General features: G+C 35.7%; 1 protein-coding gene across 2 annotated transcripts; it reads left to right on the top strand.

Moving 5' to 3' along the window:
• The first annotated feature begins 13 nt into the window (after window positions 1-13).
• LOC125677697 (SR-related and CTD-associated factor 4-like) lies at window positions 14-20,302 on the top strand. 2 transcript variants are annotated; one of them, XM_048915830.2, is made up of 17 exons: window positions 14-179; window positions 1,274-1,402; window positions 1,542-1,703; window positions 2,294-2,411; window positions 3,625-3,809; window positions 4,004-4,207; window positions 5,695-5,750; window positions 5,905-6,046; window positions 8,206-8,462; window positions 8,558-8,644; window positions 8,853-8,944; window positions 13,009-13,109; window positions 13,917-14,024; window positions 14,599-14,764; window positions 16,776-16,937; window positions 17,164-17,366; window positions 17,583-20,302. In XM_048915830.2, the coding sequence occupies exons 1-17, from the start codon at window positions 150-152 to the stop codon at window positions 19,020-19,022; spliced, it is 3,642 nt and encodes a 1,213-aa protein (XP_048771787.1). In that variant the 5' UTR covers window positions 14-149; the 3' UTR covers window positions 19,023-20,302. The 2 variants fall into 2 exon arrangements, with proteins under 2 accessions (XP_048771787.1, XP_048771788.1); XM_048915831.2 differs by lacking the exons at window positions 14-179; window positions 1,274-1,402; window positions 1,542-1,703; window positions 2,294-2,411 and adding an exon at window positions 2,453-2,654.
• The last annotated feature ends 216 nt before the right edge of the window (window positions 20,303-20,518 follow it).

Genomic DNA, 20,518 nt, shown 5'->3' with positions numbered 1-20,518 from the left:
CAGATGTCATTCCATGCTGAAAATACTCAGCAATTTGCCGCCATCTTGAAAATAGCACGCCACACTTTGCAGAAGCGTAAACCCTTTTCAAATTGCTTTCGGAAATGTTTCCAGATTTCTGATCTAAAGAAAAACGAAGTTTAGCAAATATGGAGGCCGTAAGGGCGTTTAACAATGAGGTAAGCTCCACGCATAGAGACTGTTGTAAAGATTACTTTTCCTTCGAGTTGCCGTTCTTTTGATAGCACGCCGGTCTCGGTGAACCTTGGCTTCTCAGTGATTATTCTTAGTTTAATCACCTATCAGAGTTTATGATATATACTCTGTATACTGGTTTTGTGCAGATGTCTATCTCAGTGAAATGCTTTAATTGTTTAAAGGCCATACTCCCTGTTGTGATGACGACATGGTTTTCGCACAAGTTAACCTTCAGTTATTCCCCGAATTTACTCAGAAACTGAGTATCATTCTCTACTACATTTTCTGATACAGGTGCTGTTACATCTGATAATGAATACACTTCAGTTTTAAACATGATCAGGTCCAGTCCAAAGACTATTTCTACCTACGTTGGTACTTATAGCTACGTAGGTATTTAAACCTACTCCAGGTAGCTATTTTTACCTACTTTTTCCTTTACTTTCGTTTCGTGGCCAAACGCAGGAACCGCTCAATATGGTGTGTACCAAATTTCTTGATTCACTTACACTGTCGATGAATACCACAAAAATATTGGACAAAAAATGATTACTTTCTAACCTTTCAAATTTGCATCAATAACAATACCCAGTTCCATTTTCTAGGAGCTTAGGATCATAGCTACGTGATAAAAAGTCTAGAGTGTCTTACAAATCTGTATTAATTTTAAAGTTTACCTTCATGCATTTTTACATTAAAGGTTTTTGGGGCGAATTTTCATGCATTTCCTCTATATTCTGCACCCTCGTAAAGTATTCAAATTTACACTCCGAATTTTGCCGTGCACATGCACAACATGATATATAAAACGACTAACCTTTTTAAAAGATGCGCCTTAATTATTATTTATTTATATTATTAAAAGTAGGTAGAAGTAGCTACTTTAAGTAGGTTTAAATACCTAGGTAGCTATTAATAGCTACATAGGTAGAAATAGTCTTTGGACTGGACCTGATGATTGTTCATACAGGGTATATACTGTACCTAAATTTTGTGTTAATAGGATAATTAGAGATGCTCTTTTGTTATCTGCATATAATTTAATGTATACATTCTTCTCATTGATATATTTCAGTTGTCCTCATTGTATGAGACTAGGCCGCCAATATCCCGAGCAAAGATGGCCAATGTCACCAAATGTGCAATAAAAGCCATAAAGTTCTACAAACATGTGGTTCAGAGTGTTGAGAAATTTATTCTTAAGGTATTTGTAAACTGTTGTTTATCATGTCACATTGTAATGAAATATGATCAACTATATTCATCTCCATACATTTTAGTTGCTGTTTTACATATATACTTTGCAGTAAAGAAATATTACATATGATTCATTTACATTTCAGTGTAAACCAGAATACAAGGTGCCAGGACTCTATGTCATAGATTCAATTGTTCGACAATCAAGACATCAGTTTGGTCAGGAGAAGGATGTCTTTGCCCCACGGTTTACCAAAAATGTTGTTTCAACTTTTCAGAATCTGTTCAAATGTCCACCAGAGGAACGGGTAATTGTCGCTGATGAATGTCTTTACGAATTTGCAATTGCTGAAAGATGGTCAAAATGTTGGAATGTCTGATGGGGCAGTGTATTTCAAAGTTTGTTGACACATGGGTTGCTGTACTTATTTGTTGACATATGAATAATGAAACAGCACCAAACAAATTCAGAATTGTCTCTCATTTGCTTATCAGGAGTATTGATTAACTTTTAAGATAAAATGTTGTGTTTATCTCTTGTAAGTCCAAAGTTCGTGAAATCTACTTCTGTGGTATCAGACATTTCAAAATTTTCATCAGTCCTTATAATGAAAGGTACTGTGAACTATCAGTCTGAGGAAATTTTAACCAGTCAAATCCTTCGGAATGGTAAATTATAAGAACACTGAAGTCAAGAAATTGAAAATTGTTGGCCTGTCAAAAGATATTTTTGTTTTTAAATTGGGTGTAATATGAAAAGCATTAACATAAATTAGTCGAATATTAGAAGTTGCAAAAGTTGATCTAAATTTATTTAAAAAATTACAGTTAAAATTTAGTGGACTTTTTTTTTAATCCTGTTTGCTCATTATAATGAATAAATGTTTTTTTCCCACAGAGCAAAGTTGTGAGAGTGCTGAATCTATGGCAGAAGAATGGGGTGTTTATGAGTGAAGTCATTCAACCTTTACTTGATATGGCAGCAGACCCAAACAACCAACAGTTTGCAACAGCAGGTGGTTGTCATGCTTACGTTTGTGCACAAAATTTACTTTGTTGAGATGTTGGTTAGGAAATTGTTCAACATGATTTGATGATATTTAGCTGGAAAGCTTTTGAGCTCATCAGTCTTTGCTCTAATATCTTCACAACTGATGTACCAAAAGCTACAATACTTGCACAAAAGCTCTCTTATATGATTAAGATTCAAGCTTGTTCAAACGATAACCCAGACATCCCGTGACGAGACAGAGGCCGCAGTAGGTACTTCTTTCTAAAAATTCTTTTAAGAATGTAACTGTTTAGAGGTTCAAAGTTTTAAAAGTGAATAGAGAACCACAAGGAACCAGTTTATAGAAATTATTTTTCGAGTATGAATTTTCAGATTTTTTTCACAGCTTGGCTGTTGTCTCACAGAAACATTTTCCTTATCTGAATGGTCTCAAAGTTCTGTTTATACCTGAGTTGGCACTAAAACATTCAGGGGTAAAGAAGATTCAAGTTTATGGATTGGATGGGCCATGCATGTTTTCAGGGGGAGATAATCATGAAATGATCAAAGTAGAGTGGATTGGGGATTGTAAATCTAATGAAGAACTACTTACCCAGAAAAGTTTAAACTTCGTGAAAGTAGCATCATATAGTATAGTTTCAAATTTATTCAACCCAGTTAGGTCAGCTTGGGATTACAATGGGTGTTCTAAGTTTATCTTAGGATAGCATATGGAATTTCTTTTATAAAATCCTGCCAAGAACAGTAGGGCTACAAATTGTCAAATTAATGTGAAAGCATCCTCATGTAGTGTAGACTAAAATGTGTTCAAGCCAGGGTGGGGCTACAACAGTATACATGTATATAGGGTAAAATCTTTATGTTATGTGTGTGCAAGTTGTAGGTAAAATAAGTGAATTTCTGTAGTGATTTATTGCTCCCTGAACCATGGAGTACTCATATTAGAGATACAAACATTGCATTGGAAAATCATTTAGAATAAAATGATTACAATTTGTTGAAAAATTATGCAATTGCATGCATCCTGATATGTATACAGTAGGTAAATGTCTTACTGTTTTATTGCTGAGCCATTATGTTGTTCCATACTAATGAGTTTTATCTAAACATGAAGAGTGGCTCAGGTGAGTGTAGTGGCCCACGGGGTTCTTGTTTATTAAGGTTTTGTTTGTGATTGGAGACTAGAAGCTGATTGTTTTATTTATTTGGATTTTTAGCTCAGCGAGCTGTAGATAATGTGTTAGCGGCAGGAGCTAAGCCACACCATCCAGAGGGAGAACAAGACACATCAATGAACACCTCAGTCCAAGCAGAGGAGGGTGAGGAAAATGCTGAGAACTCACTGGCTGCTCAAACGGAAATGTTAAACACTGTCACCCAGCTGCTACAACAGACTTCTCAGGTGAGACCATGGGGAATGTAAGATAAAGGACCTGTGAATAAGAAGACAGAGAAAATTGGAGGACTTTTTTAAATGAAAGCTTGCATTTTACATGTTAAATATATAGCTTGCGAATCACAATTTTCGTAATGATTTCATTTTCAAATATTTGACATATGGTGGAGTATTTGACTAGTGTTAATTAATGTGTTCAGGGTTCCACAAGTCTGAGTGCACAACAGCAACAATTACAGCAGCTACAACTCCTGCAACAACAACTGATCCAGCACACCCAATTAATGCAGCAGTCCAGTCAGGGGCCACCTGTTATAGATAGCAACCTCTTGTCTCATATCCAGACTTTGACTAACCAGCTCCTCAAATCGGGGGATAAACCTCCAGAACCTGGCTTCAACAGGGTAAAGAAATCAGCAGCTTTCAGTTTTATTTTAAGTATAAAAAGTTCCTTACTGTACAGTCAAACTTCTCATAGCAGTCGCTGCCATCAAGTGGTCACTTGTCTCGTGCGGTCATTTTATTCCCTCCCGATTGAAAATCCTATATAACTCTTTTAAGCGAACATCTGGGTTCTCTCTTCCACCAATAAAAACACTGGGCGCCACCAGATAACTGAAAAAATTGTTGAGTGTGGCGGAAGACATCAAACAATCAATCAATCATACCATTTCCTGCGTATAGCGGCTATTTTGAATTGTCATGACTTGCGTCTGGTGTTTATCTAGATGAATTCTGAATGCGCTGTTACTAATTAAAACAGCTGATGAAGCGTGGCAAGATCTTCAGAATATAATCATTCAAATTTAGACTGAATAAATGGTTGGATAAACAAATGAAATTTTACTATTGAACTTAGCATCTTATCATAACGAGTTTTTTTTTTTATTGCACGGTACACCTAGGGTGTTCATTTCAATTAAATTGGCAGATTTGGGTGAAAGGAAAGTGTTAAATCTGAAAGGACTCTATGAAGCCATTAAAATGATGGGATCAGGATGAAGTGCCCATACTGTTGCTTTGAAATTGGATGGAAAAACTCAAGTTAGCAGATATTTGAAAAAGATAGTTTAAATGATGTAGAAAAATAAGCACATGTTGAACAAAAATCATCAACTTTTGAAACGGTGAATAGCACTTACAGCTGTATAGGAATTGGTTTTCTTCAATGAATTTAAAATGTTTCAAATTTTGTTGTTTAGTATGTAGCTGTATGGGAATTGGATTTCTTCAACGAATTTAGAATGTTTCAAATTTTATTGTTTAGTATGCAATGTATATGCAGTTGCATGCTTGTACATAGTAAGTGTGTGTGTGTATATATATATATATGTGTGTGTATATATATATATATATATATATATATATACACACACACACATATATGTACTTTATATGCATGTAGTATTGTAAATCATAAAACGTCAAAGTGTGCCTCTGTTAGAGGTCACTTCCTTACATTTTTACTTAATCCCACTGGTAATTGCTTAAAACAAGTTTGACTATGTTGAAATAATTGAAGGTCATAATGTGGGCCATGTTATACTACATTTTGTGTTTAGTTTTTAATTGTGAAATTTTTTTTTTGCTGAGGGGTGGAGCGAAAACCTTAAAAAAAAATACAATCTTCTCTCTGACATCTAGGAAATGCATAGTCTTGACAAGTTCAGGAGTTCGGGTGCTAGGATCTCTATAGCTCTTATAGCAAAATAAGCATTATTTCTTATAAAAACTTGATAATTTTAACGCCCATGTGCCTCTTGTTAAGAGATGATTTGAATAATGATTTACTTATTAATCTGTAAATATTATACTTTGGAGATAGATTGAATATGTGAAAAGTATGGGTAGTAAAGTATAGAATTTTGATTCTCATTCATCTATTCTCCAGAAACTTTTGGACTTTGATTATGGAGAGAGTGATGAGGAAGACGCAGGTCAACATATGTAAGTAATATAGACAAAAAAATCTGTGGAAGTAATTTGGTACGGGATAATGAATGGAAATCTTGCAGTGATTAAAAGAGGATACATTACTTCCTTGCAGTTGTGCTTATATGAATGAACTTTTAAGTCTGGAATTATGTTTCATATTTCTCAGGCAACAGCACAATATGTTAAATGAGACGCATATGATGCAGCAAATCCAACAGCTGTCCCAGACAATCCAGAAGAATGAGGAACTGAATCGACAGAAAATTCTGCAGCAACAACAGGCCGAGTTTGATCAGCAGATTGGACATGTAAGTGCACCCTCTATTACCAAATTTCTAATTGTGTATCAGCAAGCTACAGAGCTCCTGAAGCTGGTCAACAATCAATAGGACAGCTCTCTTTTTAAGTTTTTAAAATTTTACCAGGCAAGTAACTTGGTTACAAATTTATCAGACATTAAACAATCAATTGATAAAGGTTTGTGAATATCAGTGAGAATGGATTGAATATTCTTCAGGGATTGACAGTAAGGCATGTCCAACCAACCGAGTCTTCTAAATGATAAGTTCGGTCATGTAAAATGTTGGTTTACTATTCTTACTGGTCGTGTTGGAAAAATTCAAGTAACCCGACTGGTCTAGTCCTCGATAAAGTAAATGACAAACCCTGAACTTTTACTTATATATCTTGAAAATTCTTTTTTAATTTCAAAGATTAGAATGTTGTTCCTGTCCTCAGTTTGTTGTCGTCAGAATTTCTCTTCTTCTCGGAAATCGTATGTCCTGTCCTTTTCTGCTGTTCAGGACTCTATACTAATGCTAATTTCTACCAGGAACTGATTCTTCATGTCATTTGGGTTTTCTCTTTATTGGGCCACATGTAACTTTCTATACAGCTAATGTTTTACTGTTAGTTTTTGTCGGTTTGTAATTGATTTACATCCCATTTGAGAATTTTCACTTGCATAGAGATGTTGGCGTTCGATGAAATGTCATAAATTTTCACCAATGCATGACAGTAAGGTTCCTCTATTGTGTCAATGCTTACGGCCTACCACGACACAGGACCTTTGTTTTTAAGGTTATATTCAAAAGACTGGTAGTAAAGGAACAGTCGGCACATATGTTAACGTAGTTCCACACTCGTGTGACGTCATAGGATTTTGCAAAGTCAATAATTTAATGATAGGAACATAAATTTTGTTGGAATCTTTTTCAATAGTTATTGTAAAAAATCTTGTTAGCCATAAAATATTTCAAACTTCTTAGTTATATTTGAATAGTCACTGATATGTTTCAAAATATTGAATCCAAGGACAATAACTCTGTTTTCATTCAATTATTTATCAAGTCCATAATGCGATAGATTTCCTTTATTTTTGACAAACAGTTTACCAAGGTGATAAGGAATCATTATCTGTGTCTTTTCATGAAATTACATACAATTTTAATCCCGAGTGATTTAAATAGCTCAGCTGTATGGTGTCAGACTTCAGTTTTTGATGGGGGTATACATAATCTGGAAGCTATAGATTTGAAATTATTAAGGAAAGGTATGGATTTTTCCCCATGAATAACTATAACAGATGTAACTCTACTAATATAAACAGAAAAAATTATATGTAAACCATGCTATAAGGAAAATGTGTCCACATTTGTTTTTAACATTTTGGGGAATAACGCTAATTCAATAATTTTCCACATATTATTCTAAACCTTGATGAACTTATTGAAAATGACATGTGTTTTAGTTATTGACATGTTTCCCGATAAATAAATGCAATTCAAAAAACATTTTGTTGTTTTTATATTAAAATCACAACAAATAACTGTTTCCAATGAATTTCATAAAAATCTACATCGGGGTATATGACTTTAGTGGTGTATGTAATGAAAATTAATATGGAAAGCCTTACCTGTTTTGCCTTTTTTCATTACTCTGAATGTTAATTTATTGATTCCAAACAAAAAAATGCTACCTAAACCCCAAAAATCCAGGACTAAGGACCTACCTTAAACATCTTAGGTTTGATGTGGCCTTACGATTCCCCTAACCACTATCAGGAAACAAAATATGTTTGAATTTGGAACACGGGTTTATTTTTCCGTTTTTCAATCGTAACAGATTAATCGTTTTGTGATTGTGGAAATGTTTATTGTGAAAATGTTTATTGATATCACATTTAAAAACATTAGGATTTAAATTCTGTCAGACATTTTGACAATTAAAATTGTAATTTTATTGGTCATGTTCAAAATTTAACGGGGATACCCAATGGACCAGCATGGTTTGGGAATTCTAAAGCGACAGTTTTATGTGTAGTAACCAGGTATTGTCTCAGCAAGTATCAGATTGTCATGATGAATGGGAAAATTGATAGTTTTTAGTTTCTTGTTGCATTTGTATTTTAGATTTGTCCTGTGCAAACTCTAGACTTCCTGGTATATTGTAATGTTGTATACTGTAGATGGGAAATATGCCTCCTCAGATGCATATGCCGCCCGATCCTCTCCATCAGATGGGACATCCGATGCCCCCAGGGTTTGCTCACATGATGCCGCCTGACCCACCACCGCAAATATTTCCACCACAGGACATTGATGAGAGGCCCCACCTCCCTCCTGTTCCCCCACCAGATGAAGAGGAGGATCAGAGGGATCGAAAAGATCGGGACAGGGAGGACCGAAGGCACAGAAGGTCCAGGCATGATAGATCTAGGTCAAGGTTAGTTTAGATATCTCTTGCTTCAGGAAATTTCTCTATAAGATAATGCTGAAAATTCAGCTTTCAAAAGGTTTTGACATTTTAATCTATTGTAGGACACCAAAGAAAAGAAGGAGATCTAGGTCAAGGTCAAGAGATCGAAGAAGACGATCAAGGTCAAGAGACAGACATAGGAGATCTAGGTAACCATACTGTAGAGCTGAAGTATCAAAAATCTTGTTTTATTTTTTTGTAATTTATTTTCTCATAAATTTTGAGGAGCCTTGAAGTGAAAATAAATTTTTGTGAAAAATACATCGTGCTGATAAATCTAACAATTATGCAAGTTACAGCAATTCTGTGGGGATAATATACATGTAGAAGACTTTAGATAAGATATTTTTTTCTTAGATCACGAGACAGAGAAAGGGATAAGCAAAGAGAGAAAGAAAGGGAGAGAAGAAAGAAAGGCTTGCCAGCCATGAAAGACCAGTGCTTGTCTAGTAAGTAAGGCTCTGTACAGTCTGTTTTCTCCAGGAATTTTATTTTGTAATCAGAGGGCAACTCACATCCCCCCCCCTTTCATATTTGAGAAAAAGTTTTTATAATTTGTAAAGACTTCAAAATGTATTTTCATATTTCCTTAGTTATACTTATACAAGGTGGATAGATTAATAAATCACAAGATTTATTTATAATGTTGATGCAGTGTAGATATACTGTGTATCAATATTTTGAATCGACAGATCCCGATGAGTAAACTCAGACTCTGACAAAATAACTAGTGTTAAGTTTTGGACAGTCAAATCTGAGGGAACCTAACTGTCTTCATGTAGACGATGTCAGGTGTTTAAATTCATTTAATTTGAATATTTTATCACAATTCATTGTGAATGTAACCATAAAAAATTTATAGTATTGCATGTAATTACACACTGATCCTATAACTGTTTATATTTGAGCCTCACCAAAAGAAATCGACCTAATGGAGTGCAACATCATAAGAAACAAACGAATAAAGATAACGCGCATTTCCCGGTATTTTTTCTACACATGTTTTCTATATTTTTCTACGCTTTTCTAAGACGGGACATATTCTGGTATGGCGATTGTGTCCTTCAGTATGTCCCGCTTTGTGTCCGGCTCGTAACTTTGATACTATCAAACTAAGTCAGCTGATACGTCTTCGGTAGAGGGTAGGTCGCACTTTAGAGTTAGGTCACTGTGACCTTTGATTAAGACGATATGGCCAAAGATGGCAAAATCCTGTGTAAAGCACTTAAATGACATCCTCTTTAGGTCTAGTGATACTGAATTGAAATTACATGGATATATAGGAGTAGGTTGTCCTTTACCAAAATTGTAAATTCCATGATCCTAGGGGTAAGGGTTTGGTTTCAGGGTGGTGTCAAAATTATAATGATTTGAAGGACTTAAAATTTAAGTTTACTGATACTGTATACAATCTAAATGCATACTTAGGCCACAGTTATTTTTATTTCTTGGTTTACGGATCCGCCGACCCTAATTTCTGGGGGGGGGGGGGGGGGGGATAAAAATTCAAATTTCTGCTTTTTTTAAATTCCGCCGATTCTACCCAACATGCAACATGTCAAACCGAAAATAAAAATAAAATGCATTTTAAATTTTACGAATAGAAAATCGTGAAACGCAAACATATTGATATGTATTTGGTAATCACTATTCGTTTTGCGAAATATCTTTATTCCGTATTTTTAAAAACCATGTAAACAGATATGGCCACTGATGACAGTAACGATACCTATATATCATTTTTGTCGATGAAACAGATGGCATTTCATCACAGAAAAAAGAATTGTTAGCAATAAATATTTCTCATACAATTGGCAATATTCTTGCTGCTAACATAACACAAAATGCAGTGCTATTTGGGTGTTTAAGGATGAGGGTAAGGTACCGTTGTTAACGACTTTACTACTAGATAGCTAGGATGTTCTATCGCTAAAGTGATAATGTCCTACGGACCCGGTTTGAGTGTGTTGAGGGCCTGTCCCGAGATACAGTTAGATTATTCTAACTAGTGACTTTATACAATAGCAATACATGTCATATTAAATGTATTTGAATGCATGTACATGCATCTCGTTAAAAAAAAAACCGAACAGGGAATAGAACAGCATGAAAAATTGCCAGATGCTATTGATATTTTAATGAACACCCGTAAAAACAAATATGGCCAATTCCCAGATGAAAGGTATGGATATTTCTCAGAAATTAGTATACCTTGTGTAGTGGTGGAAAGAATTTGAGTATCAAATAAGTAAAAATGACAAAAAAGAATTTCAAGGGCATGTCTTTGTGGGGAAAATGGGGTTAAAAATTATTTCATGGGGTATAAACAATCTGAAATAAAAAATGGAATTGCTACATAAAATTGTAATAGTGCTTATATTAATTTTGTTATATTACATTTGCAATTTGTAAAGTCGTTGTTGAGCATATGCAACAAAATTACTGAACAGCATAGTATAAATACTGGATACAGCAAAATTACAAAACCGCATAGTGCATGTATATTTATATTACAAATCGCATTTTTCTCTATGAACCAACCAATTTCAGCGCGCGACACAATCCGCTCATATTGACTATGAACGGATTATGAACTAGCTTAAAGCACGCGACTGAGGGAGCGTAATGATTTGAAAAAAAATAGAAAATCTGTTACAAAGATCTCGCAAGTCACATCTTTGGATTAAGATTGTAAACTTGCGCGGATTATCATCCCAATCTTGCGGTCTCCTACCTCCAAAATACAGTGCACCTTGCAATGTTGATAAAAGGCAGAGTGAGACGAAATGTGACGTCATATCTATGTGTTGACGTACGTCACAATAACTACTGTCACAGAGGCTAGGAGTTTGTTTTATGCAACAAAATAGAAGCAATGTAAACAAACTGTGTTTTAGTAAATGAATATAAATATAAGAAATGAACATCACTTTTGAGCTGTTCATGGTCAATATGAACGGATTTGGATTTGAGGCACATTCTCTGTGAATCGCTAGCGCGATTCACAGAATTTGCCTCAAATCCAAATCCGTTCATACTGACCATGAACAGCTCAAAAGTGATGTTCATTTCTTAAATAAATACTAGATACTTTACATCAAAGTGATATGAATGACCTTGCACATTTTCTCAGGTTATGTTTTATCAAAGTGTAACAGATAATACTTGTCCACTGAATTTGAAATTGCATTCTTTTTTTTTTTTAATTCATAGCATACTAGTCACTCAAAAGAATTATTTATCTAATATTTGATACATGTTTTGTTTATTTGTACTCATGAAATGATGTTAATGATTCATTGAAAACGATATTAAAAAATTTTATTTTATTTTATTTTTCTTCGCCCGACCGACCCTAATTAAAAAAAAAAAAAAAATCTGTTAACCAAGAAATTAAAAAACTGTGGCCTTAGGAATAATGGAAAAGGATGTACAAAAAATGGTGCATTTCACAACCCAGGGTTTTGACTCAAGGATGGGTCCAAATTAGTCACATCTTGTAATGTTAATGCACATATTATATTATGTAAAGCCTTTCATCAGCGTATGCACTTTTGAAGGCATTGAAGTTTTAAAAACACATCTTGTTGTATACTGTTGATGAACATTATACATGTAATTTAGCTTAGATATTCAGAACAGGATTTTTTTTCTAGATTTCATAGCCCTTGGGAGTAGTGATACTTTTCACTAGTATAAGGCTTGTTGGCCTCCTGTTCATAAAAGGAGCTACATAACAATTAATATGAATAATTATTTTGTTTCTATCATTAATGAATTAAATATATGCAGTATTGTGTTACAAAATTTGCAAAGACTTAAAATGCACATCACACAACAGATAGAGGTATTGTCTGATGGGAATAGTGAGCTAAGCCATGGTATTTCAAAGAGTTTAGCTGGACTTACAAAGGTCATTTTGATAAGGGCCAAATTGCATCTGTCCAGTTAAAGATTAATAAATGACTATAATGTAAGAAGGCTATGGAAATAATTTGTCACTCCTTTAGTTATGGGACATTTCTTTGTACAACCCAAAATCATTAGTAATTACATCATGTGAAAGAAATCTAAATACATGATGTAATAAAATGAAACATGTCTTGAAATGTGGTTATTTGAACAATTTAATATATATATATATTGTCAAGTCAATTGTTGTACCAAGGTTAACATGATTTTGTGCCGTGCACACTCATCTGTTTATGATTATGATTAATAAACGTTTGACAGGCGCATCATGTGCTGTGGTGGTGAACTTCATTTGTGATTAGTAGATCAACTTGAGATATCAATATTATTTAAGGATATCTAATGCAATGAAGTAAAAACACTACAAAGAGAATGTGCCTGGTCTACAACACACATGTGTTTATACCTTAATTTTATATCTCCAGAGAGCATTTTTAAAATTTCAGTTGTTGTTTGAAGTATGTGTCATGTAAATTTCAGTAAAGTTCAAGCAGTATGTCATGTAATCATTGAATCATTTATTTTGTTATCTTTGTTTCAGTTTGTTCAACAACTCTATTCATTGGAAAGATTTCCAAAACTACATCAGAAGATGAGTTGAGGTCAGAACTAGAGAAGTTTGGCAGTGTGGATTCAATAAATGTAAGTTTCCAAGTCATGTACTGTAAAATACACTTGATGCAAAGTGCTGGGTATGAACAATTTTGAAACATAAACAAAATTTGTTACATTCAATAAGTTCATTAATACATGTATGTTATAAAACATCTAGGAATGGAAATCATTTCGCTGTAAGGCCAATTAAAATTAATTGATAGATTAACATCCCCGCCCGCCCCTCAAAAAAGGGCCCTCATCGATTTTTTTATTTTCGCGAAAATTACGATTTCAAACAAACTTGCTTCCCAGTGACATGAGTGAATGATTAAAGTCACAGAATGTTGGTTTTATATCTTCTACCAAGGATTCTTTGAATGTTAACTTGATTAACACTTTTTGTGATGCCTTTTGTCATTAATTTTTTTTCTCGGGGAAATAAAAATTAGAAAATAAAATCCTCCTACCCGCCCTATATTTTTTTGTGACACCGGATGATAATCTACTAATTAAGTTGAATTGGCCTAAACATGAATTCATTATAAATGTGTTTGCTGTAAGCATATTTTACTATGTTACTAAAGATACAAATAGGATTGTCATGCAAGCTGTAAAGGCTTAAATATTGGATACTGTAAACCAACTTTTATTCATGTGCGAGAAAATTTGGTGAGAGCCTCATCGTTGCGAACCAGTCCCTGAATGTTTATCATGGGCTCGAATAAGGCTTGATCGCAAAATATGCGAATAGAAGTTGGTTTCCAGTATGCATGTAGTTGAGGAAGAAAAATTGCTAAAAGAGGCTACTAGACAAGTAAATGAAGTGTGTCGCTGTTATTCTTGCATGCTCAGATGATTCCACCCCGAGGATGTGCGTTTGTTTGTATGACCCGCCGAAAGGAAGCCTCTAAAGCTGTGGACAGGATGAAAGGCTTGCTTCTAAATGGGAGTGAACTCAGGGTAGGTGTCACATACTGATGGATTAGAGGGATCTGTTCGACAATTTTCATGAGGAAGATGTTACCATTGTATTGGGAACGTAATTTCCTTGATATTGTTTTCTAAATTAAGCGTTCTAAAGTCAAAACATGGTAAAAGCATTATGTATTTATATTGTTCATTGACGTAAATTTCTTTATAAGGAGTATGATCCATGAAATGAGCCTTCATGATATCTAATGATTTCATAGTAGATGTGAAATTGGAGTTCTATCATGATAAATAAATGTTTGAATAATTATGCTTTCGTGATCTGTGTTTGCAGTCCTTTACTGGATATCGAATGAATTAAATACGCAGTGGCACCACAATTACAGTATTTTAGCTGTTATTTGTGTATTTAACATTGCTATAGTAATACAACTTCCTCTTTCAAGCTTTGTTAGTACCAGAGTTTGATCATAAAGTGTTTGTTACATACATCTTATATTTTATGAGTTTTTGTAAGAATACTGAAATTATATGTATAAATTATGAAAAACACCAAACATGTCATAGGTAATGCATGTATAGGTCACATTTTTGGTGTTGATAGGTTGCCTGGGCACCAGGAATTGGAGTTAAGGAGTCGCCCTTTAAAGACAAGTGGGAAGTCGATGCGGGAGCCACGTACGTCCCCTGGAGCGATCTCCCAGATGATTTATCGGGCCTGATTGAAGGAGGCATCATTGATGAAGACTCTCTGCCAGAGAATCTGAAAGGTGCGTGTTTGTTTGTAGTCTCGGGAGATTTTATATTTATGTAAGAATCTGAAAGGTGTGTGTTTGTTTGTAGTCTCGGGAGATTTTATATTTATGTAAGAATCTGAAAGGTATGTGTTTGTAGTCTCGGGAGATTTTAGATTTATTTAAGAATCTGAAAGGTGTGTGTTTGTTGTCTCAGGAGATTTTAGATTTACCAGGGCCGTCAATCTACCTGAATTGGGTCCGATATTCGGCCCCATTCCCAATCCAAGAAAGTGCCCTTTTTTTCTCAATTTATAAGTAAAAAATTCCCAACTCGACCAACCCTCGAACTCGGGGATAAAAAAACAAATAAAAAACAAACAAACAAACCAAAACTCAAAACGCTGTATCGTGTTTATCTTTTCGGCGTATTGTGTTTATCTTCTCGGCGTCTAAATGACCGAGATGCGTTTTATTTGAAGCGTTTGAGCGGTCCTGATGATACAGCAAATTGTACTAGGAGAATTCGTTTAACAGAGCTAATATAAAACATTACGCTGAGTTTTGACTGAAAAATAGGTATTGGCCTGAATATGTTCTAAACCATTAATTTAACTTTAAAGAATTTAGGTATTACATTATGTACATGCTACAGCATGTTTTGTGTTCTCACAAGGAAAACGTGACCAGTACGAAATCACGTACAAACTGATGGGAAAAAAATGTCGCACAATGCGAAGTATTACAGGAAAAAAATTGATCAGAAATCAAAATCGAAATGCAAGCGCATCGATACGATGTTTCGACAACAATTGAACAGTTCAAAACTATGAAGGACAGACTTTTGAAATTTTGATGTCATTGTTTGACATGTGCTTTATATTAAAGATATTTGTGTCACTTATTTACTTGAGTTACTTATTGTCTTAATTAACATGATGTGAGGGAAAATTCTATGCTGTCTGTAAGTTTCCCAATTTTGTTCAAAATGACGCTAATTTTCCCAATCTCAAGGGTCCCGGTCCCTGTACCAAAATATGCTGTGACAGCCCTGTTTACATAGTTTCAATTTTATCAACTAATGTAGATAAATACAACCACTAAAAAAAATCCCATTGGTAGTCAGTACTGATAGGAACACTTAAAGCTTGTACATGAATGTTGAAAAACTTTTCAGAACTAGGCCTGGATCAATATATTGATTATCGATATAATTGAGTGATATGATAATTGATAAACACGAGCCCCATATTGTTTGATATATTTAGAGTTATTATTAAGGTATCTAACAGTAAGATTTCAGGAACGAGTTAATGAATTAAAAACATATGAATGAACTATCTTAGCATAATTTTTTCCCTCGCTGCACACCACACCAATGCCAAACATGTTGAAAGTGTGCTGTGATCATTAGCTTGTAAAAACCAAAGTGTACTATTTGTGGAACAGAGGTCTCAAACTCTGGAGTACAAGTTATTTAGCAACACATTTACAATGACATCATAAAGCTAAGATATATATGAACAAATGAATGAATTTGTAATTCATTTGTGAATATTTATCCTGAAAAAATTTATTTCCTCTGCTGTCTCAGACTCTGGGCTCAGAGTTGGTTTTCAGTAGATGATGTATCAGCAACTAGGGCTCGTCTAATGCCAGAGCAAGTGGATGGCCTTGTTATTGTGAAAGAAAACCAAAACAATATTGATAAAAGCAAATAAATAGCAAACACCTGCACAATTGTCTTTTGTGATAAATGAATTCGAGCCAACAATACAATATGCAAATGAAACAAAAGGAAGGTGAATATTTACCTTTGATATGATTTTATTATTTTAATCCTCAGAATTAGCGTAAATGTAATATTTAGCATTGTCAATATATATAACATATTGTTTCTTTGTTTTACAATATGTATCATATCAAACTTTTCCGAAGAATACCCAGTCCTATTCTAAACGAATTCAAACTTCAACTGATTAAGGCTTTGGAGGTTAATCAGTTCTCAGATTATGTGATTTAAGTGACATAAATCTACTGATTTCAGGAATTACGTTAGGGAGGGAGAAACCTGATATCCTCGAAGAACCACCCCAACCAGTGATGAATAGTCAGATGCCTCCTACCCAGATTCCTCCTCTACAACCTGTTAACATGCCCCCAGGAGGACCTCCCCCGGGAACCATGCCACCCCCTGTGCCTTCTCCAGGTAATGGCAATGTTGATGTCACAGTAGGATGTATATCTTATGAGTCATAGGTGTCAAAGATTCTGTTCATTTCGAGGCTTTTCTTAATATAGACCAAATCAAAGACTGTCTCAACATAAAAGAATATGACTCTGCATGTATATGGTTTTTCGTATGCTACTGGGTTCAATCTTTAAATTTATAGCTTGTAAGTGATTTTCTGTAAAGTTTCACATTGTCCTTTTAGGAATGATGCCCCAGGGAATGTTGCCCAGGATGAGCATGATGCCCCAGATGGTTGTACAGGGGGGCATGCCTCCCCCTCCAATGTCAGGAATGCCTCCTACAGTCCCTTCAGTCCCAATGTCAGTGAGCACGGGTATGCCCCCAATACAGGCGGGAATGATCCCCCTACCTGCTGGGATGCCTCCTGGAGGGATGCCACAAGTTGTTAGTATATATGTAGATTGGAGAAATGCAAAATTTGTTTTTACTGAGCGCATGTAAATGTATCACTACAGAAAAACATTGTTGACACTGCCAAAAGTTTAAAAATGCAATTTGTTTGAGATTCATGTACAGTCATAAGATATTGCATTAAATAGATGTTTTAAAACTATTTTTATGTGATGGTATATTATAGAAATCCATGCTTCAATATTGTAGGTACGACAGCCTGCATCAGTAGTTAGTACTGGAGTACCATTTACACAGAACTTAACAAGCATGACCCAACCAATGCTAGCTGTTCAACGTCCAGGACTTCCTCCAGGTGCAGCATTTCCAAGGTTTACTATGCCACCTCAAGGATTTCTAAGACCACCACAGCCAAACTTTGAACCTATGAAGCCTTCAATGCCAGTGGCAAACCGACTGCCATTCAATGCAGGTCAGGATTCTGCGGACAAACCACAAATGGATTGGCAGCAGAAGTCTGACTTTGACAGTGGTGACAATATGGACTTGGATGAACGTGATTCAAAACCTGAAAAGAAATCCAGGTTTAGCGATGCTACTCCTCCCGACAGTTTCAGTCAAGGGGGTCCCACCATGGGGCCAGGAATGGGAATGATGGGTCAGATGAGACCACCAATGGGAGGAATGGGTCCCCCTGGTGGAATGAGGGGACCCAGACCGTTAATGGATGCAGGAGGGCCAAACATGGGACCTAGAGGCCCTCCAGATGGACAGAATAGATTTAATTCTCCTAACATGATGGGAGGCCCACAAAGAGGTGGTTTTGGGGGTCCAGGGGGTCCTCCAGGATTTAGAGGCAATCGACCATTCCAAAGATTCCCAGGGCAGTTCATGAGACCGGGATTCCGGGGGCCTCCTGGTGACATGATGAGGCCTCCATTTGAAGGTCCAGGAGGGGAAGAAGGGAATGAAATGGATAAACCTTCCAATGACCAGGATAGTGATCACAAACACAGGAATTCGGGGGATCGGTGGAGAGAAGATAGGGATGATGATGGTGGTCCCCACAGGGATTACAGACGTGATGACTGGGGAGGTGGAAGAGGTCGTGGCAGGGGGCGTGATTTTGGTGGTCGAGGAAGAAGAGACTTCGATCGTCGGGATAGAAATCGAGATGACAGAGGTGGAAGGGATAGAGACTATGATAGAGATAGAGGTGATAGGAGGAACAGGGATAGAGATGACAATTATAGAGATAGAGATGAAGGATATAGAGATCGAGGCAGAGACAGAGGGGACAGGGGAGACAGAGGAGAGTGGCGTCGAAGAAATGAAGATGACCGGACAAATAGCAGGAAGGAGGCCTTGGGATGGGGCAGTGCCCTCGAGGAGATGATGAAGAATGTAGTTTTACCTCCACCAGGTGGCAAGATTGAAGGTGTCGAGGACAAAGTCCCGGCAGAAGAGACTGCTGCTCCACCAGCAGAAGAACCTGTTGTTGTGGAGCCTGTCCAAGAAGTGGAGCCCATAGCACCTGCTAAAGAAAGTGTGAGTGTGAATGGACCGGCGGAGGTGACAAGTGATAGTGTTCCTAATGGAGATGAATCGACTCGCACATCTGAACCTGCCACAGTGACAGAGATAAAGGAAAAATTACCTGGGGATTTAGAGGAAGGGGAGATTGAGTGATGCCCTTGTGGATTAGGTTCCATTGTGTTTCATTGTCTAGGATCTTTATGCAGCTCCATGTGAGGCAAAATTCATCTGATCTCCTTTAGGAATGTGTGAATTCTGGATACTAGTTGTTCATGTGCAGTTCATTAAGCAACATTCTATCAGTCTATTAGAAGATCGTGTCTCATTAAAATTTGAAGCAAGAAATAAAAAAAAAAAGGGGGGGGGGGAAGGGGTAGTGGAGTAATTATGAACATGCATGTTTTAAAGTATATGTATGTGAAAAATTAAAAATATTGCAGTTTGTCAAATAGAACTACATATATTGAAAGTACTAGATTTGTTCCAATTTGTATTTTGAGTAGTCGATATGTTGCTCATAAATTGCCAATATGTTGAATTGATTTGAAATCATGTGTAATTTCTAAGGAGCTTTACCAAGATCATGATGTACCATTATCTATTGTTGCATTTTCCACATGTAAATATCCTTATTTTTATCTTGTTCATACACACAATTTTTATATCATGATGTGGAGAATTTTTTTAATGAAGTTGAATGTTTTTGTGCAAGGTAAGAGTGGAATGTTGTGCAAGTAGTGTAAGAGTGTGTTTAAATGATGTGTGCTCAATTTAGTGGTTATTTACAAACCACAAAAAATAAAAAAGACAAAACAAATTCTTATCTGGGCTTTGTACAGTTTGTCAACTTTCACACTACAACCATCATCAGTTGTTGTGGTATTTTATTTATTGGAAAATGCTCCCAGTTAGGGATAATTTATGATTTAAAAAAAGTGAAACTGTCGTTGGTATCGTAAGTATATATTTAAAAAAATTCAGGAAAGTAGAATTGCGTTGAATCCAGCTTGAGATACCCAAGGAAAGATAACTATGTAAAGTTTATCAATGTTCCGAACTTCTGATAATTACATGGATTTTAAAAACGAAATATGCATGTCTGTCATAAGTTATTAAAATCAGGTAATGTAAATATGTAGAAGAGGAGACGTAGCACTGGAAGTAGCGATCCTGGCGGAAAAGCACCGAACCGGAAGTCGCCGATGGACGGATGTGAACGGTTGGTACCGTTGACTTTTGACTATGTTATTTTTTTGTAATGTTCTGTTGTAATTGATATATGTAGATAACATGTTATATGAATATAATTGTGTTACTTTGATGTATTTGGGCTTTTCAATTTAGAAGTGCAATGTCATCTAGGAAAAAGAAATTGATGAAAATTCTAAATCATTTCGTACAAAATTAAAAATTTACTCGTGGAGTTTATCACATTTCTCTTTGTTGGTATTGACTCAAAGTTTCGGTTGAAAGATAAATGGGTTAGAGAGAGCGTAACTATGATGTTGGTATCGAATAGATGCGACCAGTGAATGTGGAGCGTTGGGCTATCATTTATGTTCAAAAGCAAAGGAGCTTCTCATTGGTATACCCTGGACTGCGGTATTGAGTACTTGGTCATGGGCGGATCCAGGAATTTGTGAAAGGGG

The sequence above is a fragment of the Ostrea edulis genome, chromosome 3 (assembly GCF_947568905.1).
Source record: "Ostrea edulis chromosome 3, xbOstEdul1.1, whole genome shotgun sequence".
Lineage (NCBI taxonomy): Eukaryota > Metazoa > Mollusca > Bivalvia > Ostreida > Ostreidae > Ostrea > Ostrea edulis.
This window is presented reverse-complemented; position numbering and strand designations above follow the sequence as displayed.